This window comes from Scaptodrosophila lebanonensis, unplaced genomic scaffold, assembly GCF_003285725.1.
Source record: "Scaptodrosophila lebanonensis strain 11010-0011.00,11010-0021.00 unplaced genomic scaffold, SlebRS2 tig00000165-arrow-arrow-pilon, whole genome shotgun sequence".
Taxonomy (NCBI): Eukaryota; Metazoa; Arthropoda; class Insecta; order Diptera; family Drosophilidae; genus Scaptodrosophila; species Scaptodrosophila lebanonensis.
This window is the reverse complement of record NW_022060599.1, coordinates 998,172-1,010,226: the sequence shown is the minus strand read 5'-3', so window position 1 is coordinate 1,010,226 and position 12,055 is coordinate 998,172. Positions and strand designations below refer to the sequence as shown.

The 12,055-nt window shown below is 40.9% G+C and overlaps 1 protein-coding gene across 1 annotated transcript in view; it reads right to left on the bottom strand.

Moving 5' to 3' along the window:
- The window catches only part of LOC115629778 (zwei Ig domain protein zig-8), a 117,081-nt gene that overhangs the window by 63,454 nt on the left and 41,572 nt on the right, over positions 1-12,055 (bottom strand). Inside the window, exon 2 of the mRNA XM_030526333.1 lies at positions 6,362-6,531. Within this exon, the coding sequence (XP_030382193.1) occupies positions 6,362-6,531 (170 nt within the window). The remainder of the gene's footprint in view (positions 1-6,361; positions 6,532-12,055) is intronic.

Genomic DNA, 12,055 nt, shown 5'->3' with positions numbered 1-12,055 from the left:
AATGAATGCACTAAGAATTCCCTTTTGACACAAAGTGGAATCCAAATGGCGGGGGTGGGGTGGGGTGGTGTGCGGATCATTTGGGCGGATGGAGGAGGAGGAGGAGGCGGCTAGTGATGTCAGGACGACTTTCTTTAACTTGGCCAAAAGTTTTGCGTGCTGCTTTTTGCTGCCGGTTTCACGACTTTTTTCGTCATCTTCTCCTTTTTTTCGCATTTCTTCATTTTTCTTGTTTTTTCCCCCCATTTTCATGTTGCCTTGAGTTGCTTTTAGCAATCGTTTCCCTCTTTCTTCGCATACACTATGTGTGTGTACATGTATGTGTGTCAAGCGAAAGAAAACGCAACAAACAAACAAACAAACAAATAGGCAGACAGACAGACATACGGGCAGTTGGTTTGTGAATGTAAGCGCATGTTTGTGTGAGGGGCTGGTGGGTGGGGCTGGCACTGCGTGGATTCTTTTGGGGCTTTGGGTTTTTGGTGTGGCGGCAGTCGTTGGAGAGGAATGCAAAAGCGAAAAAATTGAAATACAATTTTTAAATTTCTGCGCACAACGCTCTCCCAAAGGAGCAGAGCAAACCGGCAGAGGCGATGGCCTCTCCACTGAGTGTGACTGTGACTGTGACTGTGTCTCTGACTATGCCCTTCACCTACTTCCCAAACCTAAAGTATAGGCCGCAGTCGCTAAAACAAATATTTGCAAATTTTCCTAAAAGCATATCTTAAAAAGTTCAGCATGGGTTCCCAACTATTTCATCCTCTTCCAAGTGCATTGAGAGACCGAGTTCGTTGTAACTTTTCAGGTAATATTACATATTACTTCATTACTTATTCCTTCCAATCCTTCAAAATGTGTTATATTTATTGACTTTAACATTTTATAATTAATCGTTTATCCCATATCGATGGCACTCTGTAGGTAGCAGGGGCAGCAAAAAACCGCACAAAGGCGACAACAAGCACATGCGAGCGCACGTGAAATCGAAAACGCGACAGTCGCACAAACATTTGTCAGTGGAAATGGAAGTGGAGCTGTGGGTTGTGGTTCGAGTAGCGTGTAGGGACGAGGAGAGTGCAGCAAGCATTGAAACCGCAATGCGAGCAAATTGTTTGACAAAACAAAAGCGCGAGGAGAAGGAAAGAAAAACGCTGCAGCCTCATACGCTAAATTGCATTTCCAATTGCGGCGAATGTACCCGAATGGCGGCGAGGAATACGAATCGAAAGGGGGGCCAGAGCTAGCCAAAGGGGTAAGAGATCGAGGGATTGTGAGAGTCTGTCTGACTGCAGATAGGGGGCTGTTGACAAAGGATTGTGCTGACAATTTACTTGTAAAATCAACCGCAACAATTTCAATTGCAGGCGTGCCTCAGTTTCAGTTGCCTCTGACCGCCTGACTGCCTGCCTGGGTGTCTGGCTGAATGGCTGAATGGCTGACTGCCTGACTGCCTGACTTTCTGTGGTCATTGCCCAGAGCACTGACAAACGAATTGATACAGAAATAGAGGGACTGCGCTAAAGAGTGAAAGAGAGAGGCTGAGTGGGAGAGGGGGAGAGGGGGAGACCGGGTGAGTTGGGTAAAGACGTGTGCACACACTGGCGGCGACAATGTATACATTTGCACATGCAAATTGACGCGACGGCCCTCTGGCGAAGAGGACGCGAGCTTTGAATGCAGCACACTGTCCCACACATCCACACCACAATTACACACTAATGAACTGCACAACCATCCCTACCAATACCCTCTCGAGGTAGAACCAGTACCTACCTAACATGTAACTCTTCACCACATCACTTTGCTGCCTGCCTTGGACTTGCGGCTGTTCTTGTTGTCCGGCTGATGCGACATTCGTTGCAATCGCAAATAGCAGTCAGAGATCCTTCCAATATAGTTAGTGCTTTTACATTTTTGGGCAATATCTGTGTGATTTTGTGAAAAACAGCATTTATTCATTTAACTTTAGCAAAGGTCTGCTGTTTCTGCGTTATTTAAATTATCAGTAATTAGAGAAAAGTCAACAAGAACCAATTAGAAGCAGGTAGGAGTAGGACTTTATAGCTTAAACTATATTGCTTTGCTAATTTAGACTTGTAGCTTGAGAGCTCTGGTTGTATGTTAAATATCTACCTCATTCGAGTTAATGAAAAGCTTGGGCCCCACTTTGGGCGCCAATATACAATGCACTTGAATGCAACTTGAATGCTACATTTCATATCGTCGCAATTAATTTTGTAGAGTTCGGATGGGAGGAGCTGCTTATAAATTCGCTTTTAATGATATGTACTTTGAAGCTCACAGCTGCAGCATTGACAGAAACAACAGCATTACTTGTAGGAGCCGCTCGTTAGGGTTGCAGACTCCAGGTTGTGCACATACACCTCAGACAACATTGGAGTGTACGGGGAACTGAGAGGCACATGTGCCTAAGGCAATTTGTCTGCGCACGCATATTACATGGCATGGAGCCTAGAGATGAAAGGACGAGGCAGGTGCTCACGCATCAGTTGTCAACGTTGCTCTGTCATCATGTCTCACACTCTCGTGTCAGCTACCCATATCGTCGTTTAGCTTTTGAAAACCAACGGCACATTCTTTGCGACCGCCAAACGCCAAAACCTTTTACCAAAACCGAAAAAAGTATATAGCTCCAATGCATGGTGCCTTTCAGATCAGTCCTCCCCATTCCCCATTCCCCGTCCCTCGTTCTCCATTCTTCGCACTCCACCCATCTGCCCATTCATCCTGCCGACTGTCTGCCCAGGTGTAGCGACATCTGCGCTGACGTTCCGTTCGTCCTTGCACAGGCACTGGTACTGGCTCTGGTAGTCGACGTTGTCGTCATTTTGCTTGTCATCCTCGCGACATCAAAGCAATTTCATTTCGATTGCTTTGTGCGGGGCTAAAGAGTAAGGGGAGACCGACTTGCTGGTGCCGAGGGGGATGGGGGAAGGGGTGTGCTGACTTTGATGGTAGCTTAGCCTAAATGGCTACCGCGAATTGGAATGCGAGAAAGGGTTTAAGGCTAGGGGAGGCAGTGAGTGGCTTAAACGCAGTCAATTTGTAAGCGAAAAGAAAAAGTAATATAACGACTGACATACATACTTTATGGCATTTTATTGTTTTGCATAAAATTCACTTAAAATTGTTAAATCGCATGGAAAATTGCCGATGAAAACGATGACAAATTTCGTCATTACCAGTCGAACCGAGGGGGTGTGAGACCGAAAGCAAGGCATATGCAAAATGCATCAGAAATTGCAGGAAAAATACGCAGAGAAAAACTGTTTCTTCAATTCGATGCAGCCTCTATGGAAATGGTTAGTTATAAAAAAAAAAAAAACAATATTATTTTCTGACTGAGAACATTTGGCCAATCGAAATTGTTTTAGTAATCATAAAATATTCAAATAAAAATTGTAGGTTTAGAGTTTCCCAAGTTTCCCCGACATATTAAAATTATATTTCATGATTGAAAGGCAAACTCTTTTCATTTTATCTAAAGCATACTTTAAAAGGCAGTATTTGTCAAAGAAATAATTCGGAAGACCTATGTGGCTGTATATACTTGTATGTATATCTTTATCTTGTCTATTATTGAGAAATATCGGTGGCAAGTATTTGGTAGAGAAATAATAGCATAATTTAGCATTTAATCTTAGTTTCAAAGTTATTTTAAAACAGACCGATAACGCATTTATTCTCCGAGTGTGGAAGTAAAGTTTTCCACTTGCATGGCTGGTCTCATAATTCATGAGCTTGCATCTTTCGAATTCAGTAATTATGTGCACAGGCATAATGAATGGGTGGGGGGGGAGGGGGGTGGTAAGGGACTTGTATTTAGTTAGTTTCATTAGAGTTGCCAATATGATTAATTAGTCACGCTGCAACGCAACTCATGTAGTTCGATTAGGTCGAGGGGCAGCCGGAGAGTGGCAGCGAGAGAGTGGAGTAGAGCAGAGCAACAGAAATTTCTCTCATGAGTTTACGGTCAAACTTTTACCTGTGTGCTATATGTGTGTGTGTGTGTGTGTGTGTGTGTGTGTGTGTGTGTGTGTGTGTTTGTGTGTCCCCTAATTAGTTGATTCATAATACCCGCAACTTTTAACACTCACACACACGCATACATACAGACGAGTACATACCTACGTATATACATCAGCAAACAGGACTCTGTGTAATGAACTCAACTTAAAAGGAATTCACTTTGTCAACCAAAATTAAAAAGCGGAAAGTGCAAACTTTTTGGCCAGCCTCACGCAACAGCGACAACAAAAGCAAAAACACAAGCCAACAACAGCCAAAGCAACATCAACAAAACAAAACGAGTGAAAAATGGCAGTAGCAGCCGCCACGACGACGACGACGACGACGATGACGATGATGACTGTTACGATGATGATGATGATGACGCCTCCTCCACTCACCTAATAAGTCAGCAAAGCGTAAAAATTTTGCAAAGTTTTATGGCACTTGACCAGCTGCAGGAGGCGAGGCCGTTCCTGGCGGTGCGGGCGAGAGGGAGGGCCATGGCGGTGATGGTGATGGCGATGGTGATGGTTAGGGGCGTGAAACTGCATCCATTTAAATACACTAGCCGGCATGTGTATTTTGACAAAATTAATTTTTCAACTTTGAGTGGAGGGGGGGAATAACAAACAACCGACTCGATAAAGTCAAAAAAGAAAAAAGAGAAAGTTAAGCAATTTAATGCCTCGGAAATTCCACAAAATGTATGAAGAGGCCATGCAGTCATACTAAGTATAGTGAAGCCAAAAGGCATTTTATTACAAGTTTTTTATTATAAGTCGAGTAAGTATTAAGCCAAACAGACTTAACACAAAACTATACTCAGACAGCTAACGAGCTTTTACAAAATCGCAGTTCGATTTTACAAATTTATTTCAACAGATCTGTTGAAGTGGGCAACGATTTTGCAATAAAGAGTTGCGTTCGGATAATGCTTACGAAACTCTAACAGATAACAAATATTCCAGATAATCACTCTTTTAGTATTAATTTAGTACTTTAATCTAATCATACTTCATTATTTTTTATTGCTTTTTCTTTGTCTCGATTTCTTTTGTGTTAGGTCTCTGTCTCTCTGCTGGCAGCTTGGCAAATAAAATTCCCCCACAGAGTCCGATTCGTTATTATTTGCTATTTCTATTTTTGTTATTTCTATATATTTGTAATTTGTACAGGCTTTTTTATTCTTTAATGTTATTTAGTGTAAGTTCCCCACTGTATTGATTTTTGTTTTACATTGCCAGGCTTGTTTGTCGATAGCATAAATAAATAAAAAAAAATGCTTTAATGCTTTATTATTTAAATATTAAAAATTGATTAATGATTAGAATTGGTTTATCAGTTATTGTTGGAGCATTAGAAGGATTAAACCAAACTTCTTTACGAAAGCTTGTAGCATTTTCTTCCCCTAATGATTAATAAGTAAATAATTAAAAAAATAAATAAATAAATAAATAAATCTTTTGCTTAATTTCGTTCGAAACTTTTTTATTTACCAGAATGATTTTTCAAATCTAACAGCTCGATTTGAATATAAAAAGTAATTATTTTGAATGGCTTCAGGAAAGCAGAACATTATTGTTTAGCTGCGTATCAGAATTCCCCCAAAGCTTACAAAATACTGCAGCCGTGATGGATGAAAACTAAAGCAGAACTAATTAAGCAGTTTTGTAGTTGAAAGTCCCTAGAGTTGTACGTCAATTACAGATGAAAAGTCTCGTTTTATGACCCAATCTCTTTCTGCAACTATTTTATATCAATTATACGCACTGTGTGCGACCGGGGAAGCATCGGAGATGAGGCGTTTTGTTTTAAGTTGTTATTTCTCGTTGCTTTATGTTGAATTGCATTTCATTTTGTTTGTCTCGCCGCGTGCAAGTTGCAAGTTTAATTTCCTAATTGTTGAACGGCAATAACAAAAACACCCGACACCGGTCTGCATTTTCATAATGAAACGCAGTCGCTGCAGACAGGCGGCGACTTACAACCACTAGCCACCATTCCCCCAGCCACCATCCACCACCCACCACCCACCGCTCTGGCACCACCCCTTGGCCAAGTTAATAAACGTCCGGCCGCCTCGACAACTTTGCAACACTTCCGGCAACCGACAAAGCGACAAGCGTCATCTGCTGTTGCAGCTGTTGCTGTTGCTGCTGCATTTGATTCGTTCGTGCCCCTTCCCCCATCCCCCCCTGAAAAACCGTAACTGTCGCTGCTTGTCAAGCGTAACGCCTTTTGACAAGTTTGCGCAGAAAAACTTTAACTTCTACAGTCCGTGTTCTGAAACAGGACCGGGCCCTTCCCCCTACAGGCTTACAGTACTTACCGTGCGATTGCCCAAATTTTTAACGCGGCAGGTCAACTTCACCGTCTTGCCAACCAGTCCAGTTATGTTGGTGGCGACAGTTGTGTCAAAAGTCGGACCGCCGGTGCCCGGCGTTGGCAAATCCTGCAGAAAGTCTGTGAAGAAGCGCTTCGAGGCGCCCTGTGATGTGCCTGTAAATAAATGAGAAGGATAAAGTTACAAATTTGCTTTTGTGATATACGAGATACAATCGCGAAAGGCTCTCCCACTGCTTATGACGGCTTCTTTACAAAACACGATATGCAGTGAAGGCTCTCTTGGCCGGCCAAGGCGAGTGTCTGCGTAGGGGAATTCTTAAATAATTAAAGGCCAAGCGAATGTTTCAGAAAATGTGTTCCGGCAATAAGAGGGGTCAATTAAGCGAGTTTCCACTGTACACACAATTAGCTGTGTTATGCTATGCTGCGCCAAAGGTACACTCGTACACATCAAAAGGAAATTTTAGTGCGTTTCTTTGTACAAAACTGAAATGCTTTGCACAATTAAAGTCCTCGATGCAGCAATGCAGTGAAAGCTGAGCCACTTAACTCCAAAGTACTGGCCTAAAAAAGTGCCGGGCTATTCAGGGCTTCCAAAAACAAAGTATCTCCTTGGAAGTATACCTCGTAGTTTAAGGTAGTTTATTTTCAATGAAATTAAACCAAATCGAATCAAAATATACAAGTGGGAATTCCATTGCCTAGCCGTGGGAATGTTTCTCCCTTCAATTTATCAATTCGCATTTGGTTTGTTTAAATACAAGTACTTTGTTTTGAAGTGAAGAAACAGCTAAGAAGTTGCATAAGCAAGTTATTGTTGCTGTGTATTTTAAGAGCATTCCAGCTTTTTCTCCTCGAATACAGTCTGGCATTAACATTTTCTTTTACTGAAAGTCTGCCATTTCAGTTCTTAAAAGCAAATTTGACAGCAAGTCTGTTTACGGAAATACACTTAATGCCTTATAAATCATGAAAACATTTTTGTTGAGATCATTAGAGCCCCCCAGGATGTAGTTCGTGATGTTTTAAGCTCGCTTTAGTTTGAGGTGCCTGCCAATATCGGGCATTGGGGGCGGCGAAAGGGGTGGGGGCGTGGTGCCTCGGTTTAATGCGTTTAAAAGCTGTTTGGGCCGCGCTCATTTGAAAAAATACATCGTTGTTATCTCTGGGCCAACATCTTGGGGGCAAAACGTTAATTGGCAGTGCACACGACTTGTTCTAAATGTTGTTGTTGTTGTTGCTGATGTTGCTGTTGTTGCTCTTGTTGTTGCTCTTGTTGTTGCTCTTGTTGTTGCCATTAACAAGTGATTAAAAAATTGAAGCGGAAAAAACGCCTCACTATACTATGCTACGCTATTTATACGTACTATACTTGTACATGAATGCATATATACTATATGTACATATGTATGTACATATGTGTACATGTGTGTGTACGCATGTATGTATGGGTGTAGCATGCGCGTATGTGGAAGCTTGTCATGACGTGCTGTCGTGTCTCAGGTTATAATTTCAAATTAGTGCCGAGCCGCTTGGGCCAAGAGGCATGGAAAAATGCACTTAACGAGTGTTGTACGATGTATGTACTACTATACTATGTGAGTGTGTGGTGGTGGTGTATAGAGTGTGTGTGTGTGTGTGTGTGTGTATTGGGTATGTGTGTGTGTGCCGCTTGGTGTTTGTTGACAGCGTCATGTGGCGTTAATTGCCACTTTACAACGAGTGGCAATTTGGGCCCGGTCCCGGCCCATGGCGCAAGGTCCAATCGAAGCCCCAGCTCTGGCAGCAACAACAGCAACAACAACGGCAAGGGCAACAACAACAGCAGCAGCAGCAGCAGAAGCATATTTGCCACATGGATAGAATTATGTATGATATGTGTCTGTGCGGCACAGCTGTTTTTGTTGCTATTGTTGTTGCTGTTGTATTGCTTTAGCGCGCAGAGCGACCATACAGCAACAATAACAACAACAACAACAACAAGACATAACAACAAAAATTGCAAAGAAGCAAAGAGCGCAAATTTCTTAATGAAAATTGCACGAAAGGCAATTAATTAAATGATAAACGGCCATATTATGTGAAAGTCTGTACAGTATTGCTAGTCTTCTTCTTCTTCTCGTTGTTGTTGCTGTTGTTGTTATTATTGTCATAGTTTTGTGTAAGCAGTTTATGTAACATGGCATACAACATGCCCAACAGCAACTGCAACCAACCAGAACAGCAATGGCAAGCGTAGAAGGAGCTAGGATTTTACATCAACTTGTGAACTGAACATGTGTGGCGAACTGCCCCAAGACCCTGTTCTGGACGGAAGATGGAAGAAGCCCTTAAATGCCTTAATTTCGTTGGCATTGAATTAAAATACCATAACATTTATTTATGTATGTTTTGGATAGCAAAGTGCATATCGTTAAAGAGTTTCGAAATAGCTACACACAAATGCTTTACATATACTATATATTCTTGAAAAGTACGCCAAACAGTTAGTAAATTCTTATGCTTATTTGCACCAAAATAAATGAATAATACAAATACGATTAATTTTTCTGTCTTACTGGCATCTAAAAAAATCCTTCCCTAAAACACTCCACTGTGATAAATTGCGATGCGAAGGAGACCAATCGCCGGACGCCGTCGATTCAAAAAAGTGCACTCTACTTTTAATACAGATAGATACAATATATCTTTGTAATTTCGTTCTAAACTGAATGCTGAAGAAAGCCTTATTCCTGCACATTGAGGCCTGTAATTAATAATGAAGTGCATTTTTCTTAGCCCAGCACAATGGTTATTGCTTAATAACATAAAAAAAGGAATCATATTTCTTTCCACATACTACTTCGGTTATTGTTCGTCTCCTAATTTTCTGCCATGAAAGCAAATTTGTGTTTGTACTTTTTTGTCCAATGGTGCCCAATTATCCCAATTTTGTATTCACGCCTATTCAGTTGAGTAGCAACTAGATAGAAATGTTTCCTGAAGTCACCTTGCAACTTCGAGCTGCCTATTTAAAGAATAGAATACTCCAAATTTCTGCTTATATTTATAATTAAAATGTGCATTGAATATCAGAGTCAGAGTCATTCAAAAATTGAAGCTTGGCTCCTTGGACGAATCTATTCGTTGTCTATGCGAAGCACTTCAAAAACGTCCCAGCTGATTTGTTTCTTTTCTCGCTACTCCTATTACATAAATTGTTATTTTCCCTTTAACTAGTTACTAAGTAGAACTCATGCTCAGCTTTGTTGTCGATAAAACAAAAGTGTAGAGCATTGAGCCTGACTCGATAAGCAATAGAAACTGTTTTCTCTTCCCCAACATCAATTTTGAGGGAAGCAACGAATTTAAATTTCGAAAAGCCAACAAATTAACTTATATGGTCCCCATCACATATGCATGGCTTTAATTTAAATGTACTCGAATAATACCTGCACTGTTAGCTGCTCAAATGACATGTTAACGTGAAGTAAGAAATGTGTTGTCTGTCGCAGGAGTTCAGGTTATAGTCGAGTACGTTTCGTCAACGAGAAATGTCTGGCAATTGACAGCTTAACGATCCCTGGGCAACAATCGATGACGTAGTCGGCCATTATCACACACGCACACTCATTCTTTATGGTTTCTGTGTGAGTGTGTGTGTGTGTGTGGGGGGGGGGGGGGGGGGAGGACTCATTGGCTGTGGCATAAAATGCACAAATTCATGACGCGAAAAGACAAAGGAAACGAGAAAGGAGCACACGCACTGAAACACTGAAGCACTGGAGCGTTGGAGTTCGTGGAACTGCTCCGTTGATGGCTGAAAACGCGAGCAGTGCTTAGTGCTTCAGGACTATACAGGACCGAGGCGCACTCATGCTCATGTCGTTGAAAATATGTTTAATAAAAAAATTATGAACTTCAATTACGCAGCGTTTCGTGCAAGTAAAAAAGCGCGAAGAGACGAAGAGTGGAGAACGACATGGAAATGGGAATGAGAATGAGAATAAGGAGGAGACTACTCATAAAACAACGAACAAATGGCAGGCCATGAACGGGCGAACGAGTGTATGAGTGCATGAGTGTATGAATGCATGAGCGTGAGTGTGAGTGTACGTGTGCGTGTTGGTGTGTGAGTATTTGTGTGCCTTTTCTGTTCTGTTTGCATAACATAATTCGCGATGGTAAGTTGTAAAAAGACGGCAGTAAATCAGCTGCTGACATCGTCGCGACTTTACGACCCATTCGCCATAGAATGCGCCTAGGTGTCAACGGCAGACTCGAGACGGTCGTCCTGGGCAGAGGAGGGGTCTCAGTTGAGGCTGGGAGGAAGCGAGGGAGGGCGACTATAAGTGCGCCTTTAATTGGCTTGTCAGACGGCATCATCATAATCACGAACGCGTCGCTCTCAAATGTTACTGCCGCCTGCTCTAGATGGCAGCGGCAGTGGAGCAATGGCAGTAGAGCAGTGGCTGCGGCAGCGGCAGCGGCAGCGGCAGCAAAATGCAAATGGAACTTAGAAACCCATTAGGCTGCGTAATTGTGCCGTGCGGTTCTGAGAGTGTCTCTCTGTCTGTGTATTTGTGTGTCTCTCTCTGTGTGTGTGTGTATGTGTGTTGGTGACTGCGGCCGCCACAACGTGTTCGCGGACAACCGACACGGCGCTATGTACGTGCGGGTCCAACATTCACTTTTCCATACCCTGCTTCAAGACATTTTTCGAAACGGCATGTTGCTCTTTCAAAGCTCTCCATCACGCTGAGATTTCGAAAAGACACAGCAGAACAAATTACAAAATATAATATACTTGTATTCTATATATTCTATATATCCTATATATTCGATATATTCTACGCATTCTATATATTCTATATATTCTACATATTCTTTAAATTCGATATATTCGATATATTCTATATATTCTATATATTCTATATATTCTATATATTCTATATATTCTATATATTCTATATATTCTATATATTCTATATATTCTATATATTCTATATATTCTAGATATTCTATATATTCTATATATTCTATATATTCTACATATTCTATATATTCGATATATTCTACATATTCTATATATTCTATATATTCTACATATTCTATATATTCGATATATTCTGCATATTCTATATATTCTACATATTTTACATATTCTACACATTCTACATATTCTATATTTTATATAGAATAAAATATTCTCTTACCATCAGCGAAAATCAGATAAAGGAATGCAATTTTTGCGAAAAGCTGTTCTTTGACCGAGAAATCGCTGAGTTCTCCATTTTCATAAATTCTTGTCAATGTTGGTCATTCCGACCATTTGATGGGAGGACTTTTATTTTATTTTATTTAATTTTCAACGCCAAATTGAAATATTTACAATAGAACATACTTTTTAGAATAGTCTGCTTTTCGTTATGATACTTCCATTAACACTAGACTAGAAGCCTTGTATCGTTGTACGAAAGGGAGAAGAGAGCAAATAAATATACTTGTAGATCTACAAAATGAAATCAAAATTCTGCTCTACAGCACTTTCTCCATTGCAGAACTCTCGATTTTAGTGCTAGCTCTAGCTACTTCCGTAGTCCAAAACTGTATGTAGTTTTTCTTTAATTCAAATCAATGTATTTATTTATAATATTAGTATTAACTATGTACAAGTATATCTTCTCATCTGAATTTT